General features: G+C 35.9%; 1 protein-coding gene across 4 annotated transcripts in view; it reads left to right on the plus strand.

The window, feature by feature from the left end:
- The window catches only part of TRAK2 (trafficking kinesin protein 2), a 198,730-nt gene that overhangs the window by 105,549 nt on the left and 75,937 nt on the right, over positions 1–17,244 (plus strand). For all 4 annotated transcript variants that reach the window (XM_033944580.1, XM_033944579.1, XM_033944577.1 and 1 more), the window contains 2 exons: positions 14,229–14,359; positions 14,513–14,587. In XM_033944580.1, the coding sequence (XP_033800471.1) occupies positions 14,229–14,359; positions 14,513–14,587 (206 nt within the window). The remainder of the gene's footprint in view (positions 1–14,228; positions 14,360–14,512; positions 14,588–17,244) is intronic.

The following is a 17,244-nucleotide window of genomic DNA, read 5'->3' on the forward strand; positions in this document are numbered from 1 at the left end:
TAATGCAGTATTAGTGGGGGATAGTTTTTAGGAATGGGGACAGTAGGAGGGTAGTTTGCAGGGTGCTGGGACAGTTGCATAGGGGTATATTTTAGAGTAAGGCAGTTGTGAGAAGTAATTTAGGGTAGTGGGGCTGTTGTGATTTTGGGGGTTGGGGTAGTTGCTGGTTTTAATTTTGGAGGTGTGGGCTGTTTTTGTAAGGAGTTTCAAGTTTCAAGTTTCAAGTTTAATACAGATTTGATTAATCGCTTCATCTAAATTCGAAGCGATGTACATTATGATAAAATTACAATGTAAAAACAAAATCATAGAAGATAATACTAACAAGGTTAATGACAAATTTGACAAAACTGGAAACAAAAGGAAAATATAGGGAAGAAGTTACAATTTAAATAAAGGAAAAATAAACATATAGGGAAGGCACAAAAGGGGAGGGTATTGATAATAATTTTAATAAGATAAAATTTAAAAGGAAGATAAAAATTGGAAGTGAGACTTGAAAGAATAACTTTAAGAGATTCTCATGATTATTTAATCCAGTGGGCTTCACTAGCCACTAATGACCGTGCCTATGTCTGTGTCCCAAAAAGGCCAAAGCAAGACAATTTAAATCATGATGGATGGACTGGTCCGGTCTTTAGCTGTTTGGGGGTGTTGGGTGAGGCAGTTAGAAAGGGAGGCATTCCCTAATTTCTGTTTTATTGTGTATACATTTCTTCTCATATATAGCTAGAATGCAAGATTACATTTTAACTTTATATATTTCTCAATGTGTACTTTTCTGGCATTACCTCGATGTGTGCACCAGGACTTATTCTGTTACAATCCTTCTGGATTCCATATGCTAGGTGTTCAGTATCAACCTGCAATCCGGGAGTTGCAGAAATCCAACACTTTTCTGAGCACATGCTCCTCCCCCTTATACTGAAAGCTAGAGCCATATCCAGTTCCAGTTTCTGCAAGCAATCCATGCAGAGGTCTTTTCAATTGCTCTGCTTCTTTTTCTTATTTTTTCGCTTAACAGTTCATCTTTTTTGGTGGCTTCACCTTTTTCTGGTGGTCCCCTGTCGAAGGAAAGGATGCAGTCCTGCGGAGCCGGACTGCTGCTTCACAGAGAAACTTTCGTGGATCTGTGGTACCAGTCTATTGTGTGCCACCCTTCTTGGACTTTGGGTCCATTCCCCTGGGAGATCGCTTGCCCGCTGACCTTATCAGGGGTTTAAGCGCAGGCTGTATGCGTCCGGAATGAAACCACCCAAGGTTTGAGGGCGCAGGCTGCGTTTCCCACCCCCCAATCATGTGGCAAGGATCTGTGGGGGTGGAGGTTACTGCCAACTGGCAGTCCAAAGATCTTCAAGTCTGGTCATTTGGAGCAGTTTCTCAAGTAGAAAATTCCTTTTCCTCAATTCAGCTGCTGTGTGAAAGTGCTGACAGGCTGGCACTGCAGAGACTGTGAGTAACCCTCCATTATTTTCTGTGGGAACTTCAGGGTGGCGTGTTAAAATGTTTTTAAAAATTGTCTTTCACAGTTTCTGAGGGTAGAGTTCAGGTCCCTCACTGCCTTGGGTTCAATCACAGGATAGCGGAAGCCTTCAATATCATTCACATCAAAATATGAGTTAAACCACTTTGGCTTTCTTCACAACCTCCTGTTGATATATAGTGTATTTAGTTACTGTTGTTTGACTTTCTGTGATTCTTAATATGAAAAATAAATAAAGACTATACAACAATACGAATTCATTTTCTTTACTTATCCTTTTATTGCAATATTTCTAGCGTGCCCCGACGGGACCCGTTTTGCCCAAAAAGGCTTTTTCAAGGGTTCATGTGGGAGCTCTGCATAATACAAAAAATCATTTATAGTATATACTCATTAACACCCATAAGAGAGCGAGACCAGAAGGCTTTGAGCATGCGCAAGTGCTCAAAACCCAGCCCAGCACAGGGAAGAGGGAGGATCTCCGACGCACTGCCCAGCCCAGGGAGGATCTTTGGGCACCGGCACCTCCTGTGCATTGGTGCTGGTGCCGGTGCCCAATCAGGGTAAGCGCTGTCGTTGCGGTGCTCGGGGGGGATGTAGGATCACGGGGGAGAGGGGGGCGATGTGAGCGGGGGAGGGAGGATGCCGGTTCGCAGGGGGGAATGCCAGATTGCGGAGGGGGGCAGCGTCGGTGGCCTCAAGCGGGAGGGGATGGAGCAGCGCCGGTAGCCTCGGGGGGGGGGGGGAGGAGGAGGTGGAACGAATCAAAGCGAGTTTCCCTTACTTCCTATGGGGAAACTCGCTTTGATATAGAGAGCTGCACGGGAACGGGGATGACGGGAATCCCGCGGGACCTGCGGGGATCCTGCGGGTTCCCCCTTTGGGTCACGGGGATCCCGTGGGGACGCCCCCTAGGGTCGCGGGGATCCCGTGGGGACGCCTCCGAGGGTTGCGGGGTTCCTGCAGGGTTGGATCGCAGTGCACTCGAGCCGCGAGGGTAGTCTCCTTCTCCTTACCTGCCCTGTCGCAGCACACAGCCGAACGGAAATCTTCCCGATGTCAGCGCTGACGTTGGAGGGAGGGCTTAAGCAAAGCCCTCCCTTCCTCCGACGTCAGCGCTAACATCAGGAAGACTTCCGGTCGGCTGTGTGCGGCAGGGCAGGTAGGGAGAAGGCAATGGCGTATGAAAGAGGGGGGAGGGGGCGGTCCGCCCCGGAGAATGTGCACAGCCGGTCAGGTCCCCCGATCAACCGACAACAGGCCCGGCCGACAAATCTCCCTGCCCTGTAGCCGCGAATCTAAATTACCTCTTACAGCAGCTTCACTACTCCAGCTGCTGTAAGAAGGTAATTTAGATTCGCGGCTACAGGACAGGGAGATTTGTCCGACCGGGCCTGTTCTGTTGTCGGTCGGGTGCAAAAGCGCCACAAAGGTGGAGGCAGGGAGGGAGGAAAGGTGGAGTGGAGAAGAAAAGACGCTTAAGGGGGGGGAAGGCCGCTGAAAGCACTGGGGAAGACAAAGGGGTGGAAAAGAACGCTGAAAGGACATGGGGTAAATGGGAGGAGGGGGGGAAGGACCCTGAAAGCACTGGGGAAGACAAAGGGGTGGAGAATGCAACTGAAAGGACATGGGGAAAACAGGGGTGGAGAAGGCCGCTGAAAGGACATGGGGAAGACAGAGGGGGGAGAAGGCCGCTGAAAGGACATGGGGAAGACAGAGGGGGGAGAAGGACGCTGAAAGGACATGGGGAAGGCAGAGGGGGGAGAAGGATGCTGCCTGACAGCACATGGGGAAGATGGTGGGGGAGAAGGACACTGAAAGGAAATGGGGAAGAGGGAATGGGAAGAAGACGCTGGCAGGGAAGAAGACAGAGGTGCCAGACTATGGGGGGAGCGGAGGGAAAAAGATGGGTGCCAGACCAATTTGGGAGGGGGGAGAAAGGGAGAGGCACAGTAACAGAGCAAATGGAAGACACAGTGGATGGAAGGAATTGAATGAGAACATGAAGAAAGCAGAAACCAGGCAATAAAGGTAGGAAAAAAATTCTTTTTTTTTGCTTAAGGATAAAGTAGTATATTAGTTGTGTTGATAAAAATTTATAAACATTAGAGGCTCTGGTAGAAACCCGTTTACAAAGTATGTATTCTTCCCAATTAATATTTCCAAATTAATAAAGTCTTTTTGCTTATTTTTAAATGGGTTTCTACCAGAGCCTTTAATTCAGTAGCATAATTAAATGAAATAACTATTTCTGTAGTTTATAGGGACGGGCGGGGACGTAGGGGATTCCTCGCGGGGACGTAGGGGACGGAGGGGATTCCTCGCGGGGACGGGTGGGGACGGAGGGATTCCAGGTGGGGACGGGTGGGAGTCCTCACGGGGACAGGTGGGGACGGGTGGGATTTCTGTCCCCGCGCAACTCTCTACTTTGATATATGAGCAATTTGGTTTACGAGCATACTTCTGGAACGAATTATGCTCGTAAACCAAGGTTCCACTTTATATAGCAATTTATCTCAATTCATTCTCAATGAAAACAGTGTTAGAGCTTTCTCTAATAAACTTTGAATCTATAGCAAACCATAACTTTATGATATTCAGGACAATCTATTACAATCTATAACATTTAATCTTAATTCATTCATTACAAATACTACTTTAGAAGCTTTCTCTATTACTAAACATTAATGGATTGCTTTATAGCTTATTATTAAAACTTTATATCATTAATTCATAAAGACTCTCTCAACCTTATAAGGTATACTCAAATAGGCTATATCATTAAGATAACCGAGCAAATGCTATCAATCCAAAACTGATTTTCAATTCTGAATTATCAAAACTACAGCTCCTCATAATACATATACATCATATTTCATTTAGCACGGAAGCAATATGAAGAAATGAAGCTCACCATTTTCAGCATCCGTATTCTTTTGGGCTAGAGTTAATCTGTGTGTGCTACACATTGCCTGATGCTGCTTTTTAAATACTAGTGCATGTGCAGTATGTTAATGATATGCACGATCTTAAAAACCAACCTCATGTGACTAAACTTTACAATTAAATATTTTTATGTTAATATATGTTGCCATTAATATTCCATATATAAAAAACAAATTAAATGATCATTATTTTAAATAAAAGATCGATTCTCACACATGCGCATTGTAAACGAGTCAGTGCACACGCAAAAACAAATATACAATACTAAAGTGCCGTGTTTTTTATGCTATTGAGCTTTAGCGTATGCACTCTATATTAATGATATGCACAATATAAAAACTAAAAAACGATGGGTAGAACTAAAATTAAATGTTCCCGTGTGAGTGTATCTAAATAAACGCTCTTTGCTTCAAACTCAAAACCAATGCATATGTATAAAGACACCCAAAGTGCTGAAGTGCCAATTGAATCACACTGAAAAAATCGCAATACACCCAAGTGTTCACATCAATAAATAAATTCGTTCATAAATGGATTCACTTTAAAATTGAAATTGATTCACTTTAAAATTGATTAAAAAGTGCTGAGTGCTAAAATGAAATATGTGACATCATATTACATATAAAATATTAAAGTGCCAAATTATTATAATCAGTATTAAATGGTTGGGTTATATATAGATCTCTATAGCTCTACAAACAAATTCTCATCACTGTAAAAAATTTTATTTACTACAATAAAAATGTCATATGTATAGTTTCCAATCAATATATCAATTTAATCCATTGGGTTCTACAAAATTAAGCATATATGTCCATTTTCTTTCTTTCTGAAGTAACTTTTTCTTCCTCTTTCCTTCTCTTCTGTCATGTGGTACATGGTCTACTGCTAAACATTTCAAGTCTTCAAATTTATGATGTTGTTGCACACAATGTTCAACAAGTGGTTCAGTGACTTTGGAGCATTTGATATTCGATTTATGTTCAGGCATCCTTTTTTTAAAAATTCTCTAGTAGTCATCCCTACATATATCTTATTGCAAGGACAAACCACTAGATATATTATAAATGATGAATTGCAATTTAGAAAATGGTTAATTTTGTAATCTTTGTTATCTGCAGGGTTTTAAAAAGATTTCGTTTGTAGGCATACATTTATAAAAGCCATGGGGAAGAACTTCCCTCTTTTTCATTTCTTGATTTTCTCCACTTTTCAGGATTTCTTTGATTTTGTTCTCTTGAAAAAGCTATCCTTAAATTCATATTTTTCAATGCTGGATGTATAGTGATAATATCCCAATATTTATGTAGTGTGTTTACTATCAAATTGCTTTGTCTATTGTATTTAATAACACAAGTCATAGTGTCTTTACTCTCTTCTTTTGTTTTATAGACAAATAACCAGTCTCTATTGCAATATTTAGCTCTCTTAAAGGCTTTTTTAATTTCATTCTTAGGATATCCCCTCATTAATAATTTCTTCTCTACAATTTTGCCTTGTTTTTTAAAATTTATCAAGATCTGAACAATTTCTTCTCAATCTGATGAACTGTGAATATGGAAGACTGTTTTTCAGTTTTCTTGGATGATTGCTCTCATAGGATAAAAAAGTATTCTTGTCAGTTTCTTTAATAAAAACATCAGTACAGAAACTCCCTTGATCTTGTAGTATTTCTAAATCCAAAAAAATAAGTTTAGTACCAGAATGTGTCATTGTAAATTTCATATTTTCATCACACAAATTGAGCCAATTCAAAAAACTTGTAAGCATATTATCTGAGCCCTTCCATAACATGATAATATCATCTATGAACCGCCACCATAAATAAGTATGTTGAAAAAAATGGAGATTTTCTGATCCATTCTGATTCAAACTTGACCATGTATAAATTCGCTATAGAGGGAGCGAATGTAGCTCCCATTGCTACTCCTGATATTTTGATATAGTAGCTATCTTGATATAAAAAATAATTTTCTTTCATTGCCAAAGAAATCAATTGCATTAAAAACTCTGTAGGTATTTGATGCGTTTTTTCTCTGTTTTCCAAATATTCCTTCGTAACCACAATAGCTTAATTTTGTGGTATAAATGTATACAATGATACCACATAAAAAGATACCATTATAAAAGGAAAATCTTCTTTTGGTATTTCGGATAATAAGTTTAATACATGACCTGTGTCCTTAATGTATGAAGGGCTTTTCTCCACTATAGGATTAAGAAAAAAATTTACAAAACATGATAAAGACTCTAACAGTGACCCTTTAGATGACATAATGGGTTGTCCTGGTGGTTTCTCTTTGTTTTTATAGATTTTTGGAAGAGTATAAAATGTTGGTGTAATTGGATTCTCATTTATTAGGAATCTTTTATCTCTGTCAGTTAAGAAACCTGCATCAATCCCTTCTTTCACAATTGTTTTGATTTTGTTCATAAGACGTTTTGTAGGATCTAAGTTTGTCTTATGATAAACATTTTTATTTGTTAACTGATTTTCCTTTTTTTTTAAAATTTTTATTTATAGATTTTTGTATTCTTACAATAATTGAATTGTACATATTATATTCAATTATTACATGAAAATTGTGATTACAAATAATTAATCTTATCATATAAAATATAACCCTCCCCTTTTTTCATTTCTTATTTCCACATAATATACATCCCCCCCACTCTAATATAACTATTACTAATGTGCTATGAAATCTGATCATTGGAATAGCGAGTCAATGGTTCCCAAATTTTCTTGAAATTATGAAGATTTCCTTGTTGTAATGCTATTATTTTTTTCCATTTTGTATATATGACAGACTGAATTCCACCAAAATGTATAATTTAATTTGGTATAATCCTTCCAATTTTGAGTAATTTGTTGCATGGCGACCCCTGTCAATATTAATAATAGTTTGTTATTATTTGCTGAAATCGGACTCTGAGTTCTCATTGCTGTACCAAATAATATAGTATCATATGAGAGTCCTACATGATTTTCTAGTAATTCATTAATTTGGGGCCAAATTAATTTCCAAAATGCATTTATACAGGGACAAAAAAAAATTAAGTGGTCTAACGTCCCAACTTCTACTCTACAATGCCAGCATCTATTAGATCTAGTGCTATCTATCTTTTGTAAGCGCGTAGGGGTCCATAAAACTCTATGTAACAAAAACATCCATGTTTGACTCATAGATGCTGACCTTGTAGATCTTAATCTCCAGGACCAAAATCGTGGCCATTGAGACGCAAAAATTGTCTGTCCAATCTCAATACTCCAAATATTCCTAAGTCCATTTTTTTTTTTTTAATTTAAAAATCCATATATCAATTTATACCATTTTGCGGCTTGGTGTCCCAAAAAGTCCGCCTGGAAGCAAAGAACCTGTAAACTATATTGGGTATTAAGATCTTTCTATTGAGGGAACCCTGCCTGAATAGCTTGCTTCAATTGCATCCATTTAAAATATTGTGTTTTATTTAATCCAAATTTATGTTGCAATTGTGAAAAACTAAGCATTGATCCTTCTGAAATAACATCATTCAATGTTCGTATACCTGCAACTATCCATTGTTTCCAGACGATCTTAAATCCGCCAATCTTGATCCTGGAGTTTACCCAAATAGATTGATTTAATGATTTAGCAATTGGCTCTGGTGATAGATTACTAATATATCTTAATGTCTTCCAAGTATCCAATAGAATTCTGTTATCTTTATATCGTCTAGGCATTTTTATACTAAGTAGATGTTCTAAATGTAATGGGAACAGGAGCCGCCATTCTAGATATAGCCAATCCGGTACATTCTCCATGAGATCTGGGAGGATCCAATACATACCCTGTCTTAGAATATAGGCTTGATGGTACCTATAAAAATTTGGAAAATTTACCCCTCCCTCCACAATTGGTCTTTGTAAAGATACTAAAGCAATTCTGGGTCTTTTCCCAAACCAAACAAATTTTGTAAGAACATTGTTTAACTTTTTATAAAATGACCCCTGAAAAAATATTGGTATCATACTCATTTGATAACAAACCACAGGCAATATCATCATTTTAATTGTTTGAACTCTTCCCCACCAAGAAAGATGTAAAGGATTCCATTGCTCACACATTTCTGTTATTTTTTTTAATAAAAGTTTTTCATTTTCTTTGACTGTGTCTTCAATTGTATTTTTGATAATAATTCCTAAATATTTTAAACCTTCATCTTTCCAAATAAATGAATATGAATCAAATAATCCTTTGGTACAATGAACATTAATTGGAAGAACTTCCGATTTACTCCAATTAATTTTATATCCAGAAAATTTTCCAAATTTCTCTAGAAGATTAAGTAAACTTGGAACAGTATTCCCCAGTTCTCTTAAATATAATAAAATATCATCTGTAATTTATTTTCTTATATACCGCTACATCCGTTAGGTTCTAAGCGGTTTGAAGAAAATATACATTAAGATTATAAATGAGAAGTAAGAAGGTACTTAAAAAATTCCCTTACTGTCCCGAAGGCTCACAATCTAACTAAACATTTGTTTCTATCTGATAAATTGTGTATTGCTGATAAATTGTTTAAAATTGTTCAAACTGTTTGTAAAACTGCGTGTCAACGCAGATACTACTGTAACTGATGTAAACCGCCTAGAACTCCCCGGGTATGGCGGTATATAAGAATAAAATTATTATTATTATTATTATAAAGTACCTGGAATGCATATGCAGAAAGTTTAAATTCCCAGTAAGAGAATGGGATTCCCTTTATCTCCTTAGTTTGATTAATTGCAATTAATAAGGGTTCCAAAACAACATCAAAAAGTAAGGGGGACAAAGGACATCCTTGTCTAACTCCCCTACGCAAGTTAAATCTATCTGATAAATTGTTATTAATATATAATCTTGCACCAGGAGAGCTATACAATGTCTGAATCATTTTAATAAAACCAGGGCCTATTCCAAATCATTCCAGAGCTTGATACATAATGCTTTTTCTGCATCTAAAGATACCATAAAAGCTGGATCATTAATATTTTTAGCTAAATTTAGAGTGAAATGCTAATCTAGTATTATTTGATGAGTGTCTTTTAGCAATAAATCCTGTTTGGTGTACATCAATAATAAAAGGAAGAGCTTTTGCCAATCTTATTGCTAATACTTTAGCAATCAATTTACCATCTACATTTAATAAAGAGATAGGCCTGTAATTTGAAACTAAGGTAGGATCCCTGTTTGGTTTTGGCAAGACAATAATTACCGAATCAGCCATAGTACCTGATATATTCCCATTATTCATTTGGTATTGATATAAATTTAATAAATATGGTAAGATAATATTTTGAAATGATTTATAAAATTCAACAGTATAGCCATCACCACCCGGAGCGGATCCAACTCTAAGAGACTTCAATGCTGATTCTATTTCTTTTAAAGATATAGGATCTTCTAGACTTCTTTTTATATGATCCGGAACATTTGGTCCAATAAATGAATTTAAAAAATTTAATCCATCTTGTTCTTTATTTTCATAAGATTCAGAAGAATATAAATCTTTATAAAAATCAAGAAACTGTATTAAAATATCCTTAGTGTTAGTGTGTGTATTACCTTGTGTATCTTTAATTGCAATAATCTTAGATTTCCTTTTTTTTGCTTTAAGAAAATTTGCTAATAATCTTCCAGCTTTGTTTGAATTACCATAGTACTGAACTTGCTTATAGAAGATATCTTTCCTCACAAATTGAGAAGAAATCTCATTATATTTCGCTTTTACTTTTAATAAATTTTGTAATGTATTATGTTCCCATTTCTCAATTAATTTATTTTCTAATACTTTAATTTGTTTTTCCAAATCAACATATTGTTTTTTAAGTTGTTTTTTAATAAATGCTGAATATGAAATAATATTTCCTCTTATTGTTACTTTAAAAGCGTCCCACAATATCTCAGCATTAATATTATCTGAATTATTAATTTGAAAAAATTCATTCATTTTTAATTTAAGATCTTCCAGGAAGTTCAAATCCGCAAGTAAAGCATTATCAAATCTCCAAATTGGATTAAAATGTACTATATCATCATTCTGAAAGTCAATCCACACACTAGCATGGTCTGAAATTACAATGGGATCAATAACTGCATTCATTACACGCTGCGCTATATTATTAGACACAAATATATAATCAATTTGTGACAAAGATTTGTGGACCTGAGAACAAAAAGAAAATTCCTGATCATTAAAATGAAGAATACGCCATATATCAACTAAATCACAAGATTGAACCAAATTATCTAAACCTAACGATTTCATAATTCTACTTGGTCTCTTATCCAAAATCGGATCCATTACAGCATTGAAATCCCCTGCTACGACTAAATTGGAACGACTAAATTAGAAGCAGCCAGTGGTAACAGTAATTGTTGAACTTGTTTGAAAAACTCCATTTGATTCGAATTAGGAGCATATAAATTGAATAAATCCAGGGCTATATTTCCCAGGACCATTTTGATATGCACCCATCTTCCTAAAGGATCATAATTTATTAATTTAAAATCAGCATTACACTTCCTATTTATCAGAACAGCCACCCCAGCTTTTTTCCCCATAGCAGGTGCAAATAAACATTTAGAAATCCAACCCCCAGATAACTTTTTAGATTCAATCTCAGAAAGATGCGTCTCTTGAATGAAATATATGTCCGCATTTTGCTTCTTAAGGAACGTTAATACTTTCTTTCTCTTAATAGGATGATTTAAACCATTGACATTAATAGAATAAATTTTTATATCCATCTATTTTATGATTAAATTTTGGCAAATACTTCTATAATAATATACATGACCAGATCTCAGCACATTTATTAGATATATTTCCTTTTCCCAATCCCCCCAACCCTCCCCCCCCCAGAAAATAAAATTATATAGAGACAATTCAAATTTTACGGTTCTTCCATTTTCATTTCTCATAAATACATTAGTCCTCTGAACCCCCCTCCCTCCCTCTATTTTCCCTCCCCTACCCCCCCATAATCATTGTCTGACCTGGAACACATATTGGTATAGCAGACCCTAAATCCCCTCCCCCAGGCAACTAATATCCCTCCATATTGATTTAACATATCCCAAAAGTTCAACTATTCTTTTTCCCCAATATATTTAAATATTTAATTACTTTATCTATATATACTCAGTCATTCATTTAATAATTATTGACATTAATATTGATAAATTCATTTCAACATTCTTACATAAAAGTATCTATATAGAATTCAATATAAATATCTACTTAAATATAGTAAAAATATTCATATAAATTAATTAGTATCCTAAAATTCTTTACCTCCTTATTAATTATCCCTTCTTTAAAAATCCCAATTCCCTAGACTTAACCCTTTATTTAATAATTTTTTGTAATTCATATCAATTAGTATCTACGTGAATATATGATTATAATAAGACTTATATTTAAATTAAGTCATAAAAAATTATAAACATATCCTCTCTTCAAAGTAATATATTTCCCACCTCAATATTATTTTAACATATTTCAAATTTAGCTATAATTCCATGTATATTAAATATTCATTATTTAATTTAGATATATTTATTCATACAGTTAACCTATATTGATAATAGCATTAATAAATACATTTTAAACATTCCCATATAAAATCATCCATAATAAATTCAATATAAATAGATATTTGAATAAAATAGGTATCTTCATATCAATTAATAAAACTCTAAAATTAATTCCTTCTTTATTAATTATCCCTTTTTTAAATACCCAATTCCCTATATTTATCTTCTTATTTAACCACTTCTTGTCATTCATATCAATTAAAATTAGCATATATATATATATGACTGTAATAACTCTCATAAATAATTTAATTTCTTAATAAATTAAGATTATATCATTTCATTCAATATATTATAATACTTAAATCAAAAAACCTTCAAATGCATTAAAAATATTCTGTTCAAACATTAATCGTCCTCTTTTTTTCTTCTTATCCATCTTCTTCTTTTTCATTTTATCTCCCTTTTTTCTTTTTCTTTCTTCAAATGAGTCTTCTCTATTTTCTTAAACATATATTCCTTCATGTAGACATTGGTTCCTCTTGTGATAGAAACTCTTTAAGTTTTGCAGGATCTTGAAAATACACAGACTTATTCCCATTAGACACTCTCATTGTTGATGGATAGTACAAGCCATACATGTACCCTTTTTCTTTTAACTGCTGCCTGAGCGTGAGAAACTGCTTCCTTATGTTTGCAGTGTGTTTTGCAAAATCTGGGACCAACATCAATTTAAACCCCTTATAATTTAAATTTTTATTAGCTTTTGCCACCTTTAAGATTTCCAAAGCTTGCTGAAATCTCAAAACTTTAAAAATCAAGGGTCTGGGGCCAACCTGGTTTACTGATCTTTTTGAAGGGATTCTATGTGCCCGTTCTATTTCCAACGGCCACTTCGAGTTTAACTGTAACAGTTTAGGTAATAAGTTCTCCAGAAACTGTATAGTGTCTCCCCCTTCAAGATTTTCAGCTAAGCCAAGCACTCTTAATGTTCTTTCTCTTTCCCCGATTTTCCAAGTCCACCAGTTGATTTTTTAAGCTCACTACAGCTTGTCTTTCATCTTCACACTTTTGTGTGATAGCTTCCAGCTGCTCGACTCTCTCTTCAATCACTGACATCCTTTGCCTGTCAGTCTGGATCTCCTGCTTTAGACTTAGTACTTCCTCTTTGACTTCCGATATTTTGCTTGCGTTATCAGTTAGCATTAGTTTAATTTTAAACAGTTCTGCCATTATATCTGCTTTGTCCGAAAATTCCTCAGTTTCTAGCGGGATTGGCACACTTGACGGCGACACCGGAGTGACCTTTGATCTTTTCGCCGATACACCCGATGTGCACGGCTTTTCCGACTTCCCCTGCCTTGTAGCAGCTATTTCCGACGCTGTTTTCAGTTATTTATAACTCGGGTGAGCGAAGCAAAACAACTATTTTCTTTCAGTTAGTTGCCTGGATTCGAGGAGCGCCGTGGTTATGCTACCATTTTTGCGCGCTCCAAGCCACGCCCCCCCTGTTAACTGATTTTCAATTTCTATATGGTAATCTGTTTTATTTTACACAACAAGTGCTCCTCCTTTATCTGCTTTGCGTATGATCATGTTAGGATCACAACATAGATTTCTCATGGCTAATCTTTCTTCTTTATTTACATTTTGATGTTTTTGAAATATCTTATTTTTGTTCTTATCTATTTCTTTAACAACACACTCTTTAAAGATCTTGATGTTTTCATCTAATGGAGTAGGAGGATACCAATTGGATATTGGATTGGATTTTGGATTGCCCCCCCAAATTGGATTTCGGGGGTGGGTGAGTATTTATTGAAAATGGGCATTTCCCACTGCCGACTTTGGACATCTAGCACCATACGCCCAAATCGGACTTAAGACGTATGTTTTGATTATGCCCCTCCATGTGTATGGAATCCGGAAGGGACTAACAGAAAGAAGATTATCGAAGGTAAAAACCTAATCTTCCATTGTTTCCTTGGATTGCATTAAACCTTTTATTTTCCATTGATGGTATTTTTATGCTGATATACATTCTTATGAATTGCTAGCTGTGATGACATATAATAATTGTCTTGTAATAAATCTCAGGAAGGTAATCCTTTGATGTTCAGCAGTGTATGTAGGTCTGGTTAGATTTTTAAAATCTTTTAAACATTTATCCTTTAATTTCATCTGTCTTCAGCCTGCTAACATTTTTATGGTGTTACTTTTTGTTTAAGGAGAATCAAATGCTGAGATTGGAAGGCTTACTGAGGAGCTATTTGAAAAAAATGAAGAGCTAGCTCGCTACCAAGAGGAGATTGCAACCCTCCTGACCCAAATTGTTGACTTACAGCACAAACTGAAAGAGGTGTGTAAGAAAGAATGGGATTGGTATATGAGCCAGGTGGTTGGTCAAGAGGCACGTTTGCTACTCCCCACCCACAGCGCACAAAGTTTTTAACATTATAAATTGTTTAATAAATAATTTGGGAAGCTGTAGTTAATGTTTGTATCTTTTCAGTATGCAATTGAAAAGGAAGAATTGAAACTTCACCTGCAGGCCTCCAAAGGTGCCCAGAGACAACTGACAGCAGAGGTATAGAAGCCTTTTCTTGGTCAGCTCTTTAGAATGAAGTGTTGGAGAGGATGGAGAAGGCAAGGTGGTCAAAATCTTCTTATTTTTAAAGATAACTAAGCCATCATAGTCTCTCATATGGAGCGTGTGGCTGTGCTTGGCACTGAATAGACAAATTCTTCCATAGCTTTCTTTTTTTTTTTTTTTATTTATTCATTTTGAATTCTTACAACAAGTGAATTAAACATAATACAAACGATTTTCACATATCACTTGTATTTACAAACAAATAATCTTGTAATATAAAATAAATACCCCCTTTTTTATCAATATTCCTAATTCCATATGATATACATTTCCCACCCCACCCCCACGTATCTTCTATCCATGTGCTATGATATCTGATCATTAGAATAATTAGTCAATAGTTCCCATATTTTTTTAAAGTTATGAAGATTCCCTTGTTGTATCGCTAACATCTTTTCCATCTTATATATGTGACAAACTGAATTCCACCAAAATGTATAATTTAATTTAGTATAATCTTTCCAATTTTGAGTAATTTGTTGCATGGCGATCCCTGTCAATATTAATAATAATTTGTTATTATTTGCAGAAATCGGACTCTGAGTTCTCATTGCTGTACCAAATAATATAGTGTCATATGAGAGTCCTAAATGGTTTTCTAATAATTTATTAATTTGGGGCCAAATTAGTTTCCAAAAAGCATTTATATAGGGACAAAAATAAATTAAATGATCTAACGTCCCAACTTCTAATCTACAATGCCAGCATCTATTGGATCTAGTGCTATCTATCTTTTGGAAACGGGTAGGGGTCCATAAAACTCGATGTAACAAAAACATCCACATTTGACTCATAGATGCTGACTTTGTAGACCTTAATCTCCAGGACCAAAATCGTGGCCATTGAGACGCATAAATTGTCTGTCCAATCTCAATACTCCAAATATCCCTAAGTCCAGTTTTCTTTTTTTTATTTAAAAATCCATATAACAATTTATACCATTTTGCGGCTTGGTGCCCCAAAAAATCCGCCTGAAAACAGAGAACCTGTAAGCTATATTGAGTATTAAGACCCTTCCATTCAGGGAACCCTACCTGAATGGCCTGCTTCAATTGCATCCATTTAAAATATTGGATCACTTCCATAGCTTTCTGGAAATGAGTCAAAACCTTTCAAGTTCTATTAGTGCTCATCGTGGATACATCTAGACCAATGGTCTCAAACACGCGGCCCGCCAGGTATTATTTTGAGGCCCTTGGTATATGTATCATAATCACAAAAGTAAAATAAAACAGTTTTTTGATCATATGCCTCTTTAACTATAAATTACAATTTTATTATTAAGACTTAGCCAAAAGGAAAGATTTATAAACTATAAAGAGTTTTACCTCATGCAAAATTGTCATTTCTTTAATAAGACAGTAACTATTTTTTCTGAGGCCCTCCAAGTACCTACAAATCCAAAATGTGGCCCTGCAAAGGGTTTGAGTTTGAGACCACTGATCTAGACAGTGTACAATAATATAAAAACAAGAGACAGAACAATGAGAATAAGGAACAGAGAGGGGCATGAGAACAAATAGTTTTTAATAGGCCCTCTATGAAGATGATCTCTTTTTCCTCTCCCTTGTCCTCTTTCCTATGAAAGCAGCGGTCAAGAATTAGGTAGAAGATGGGAAGAAGGTCTAGCCAAAAGGAATTTTGAATTTGTCTAGGGCTGTTTCTAATAGCAGGTGTGAGGAGAGGGCTTTCATTGCCCATGCATTTTCCTGTGTCTTCCCTCGGCTCATTTTTATCCTTCAAGGCCATCCTACATATTTTTTTTCAACTGAGGAGCACTCAAGAAAGTATTTTTTCATCAGGCTCTTTGCCTAACCTTAACTGCATTGCTCTGGTTAGGGGTTTCAGTACTTTTAAAGTTTTCCTTTATTTTTTCCTTTTTCCTAGCCAAACTGTGTGTTTTTGTCTTTGTTCTGCTGACACAGTTGCACTATTCAGTTGATTTTTTTTTCTCTTTAGAATGTGCTTGTGAACAGAAAATATGATTTTATGTCATCAATTTTCCTTATCCTGAGCTAGACATACTGAAGGGCTTTTCACATAGGTAATCTTGTTATATTTGGCCCTGTGATCAAGGAGGAGACATGTTTAGTTCCAGCTGCAAACTGATCATCTCAAGATTTGCTGTAAGTTTTGGAACAAAGACATGATGATGTCTCTGGCTGTGACATCTATGCAGAGATGCCAAACAGAGTGGGCCAGATACAGAAAGAGAGGCATGGAGAAATACAAAGGCTTTATCATATTCTCAGTTTTTGTTTTCCATTCCTTTGCTAATAATTTTCAACATCGTTTGCTCACTTAGCCATTGCTGCAAACTGAGCAATGGGTTTCAATGTATCATCGATGATGCCTAATTCCTTTTCCTATGTAGCGACTCCTATTATCCTAGGACAAACAGGCAGCATATTCTCACATGTGGGGTGATGTCATCCACGGAGCCCTGCACAGACAGTGAAAAAGTGCACCGGCACTTTAAGAATTTAGAGCTTTAACACTGCCCGCACCTCTCGTGTGCGAGTGCCTTCCCGCCCAATGCCAGCTCACGAGGTCATCAGTTTTTCATTTTCCCATTTAAATTTTTTAATACA

The sequence above is a fragment of the Geotrypetes seraphini genome, chromosome 5, assembly GCF_902459505.1.
Source record: "Geotrypetes seraphini chromosome 5, aGeoSer1.1, whole genome shotgun sequence".
Lineage (NCBI taxonomy): Eukaryota > Metazoa > Chordata > Amphibia > Gymnophiona > Dermophiidae > Geotrypetes > Geotrypetes seraphini.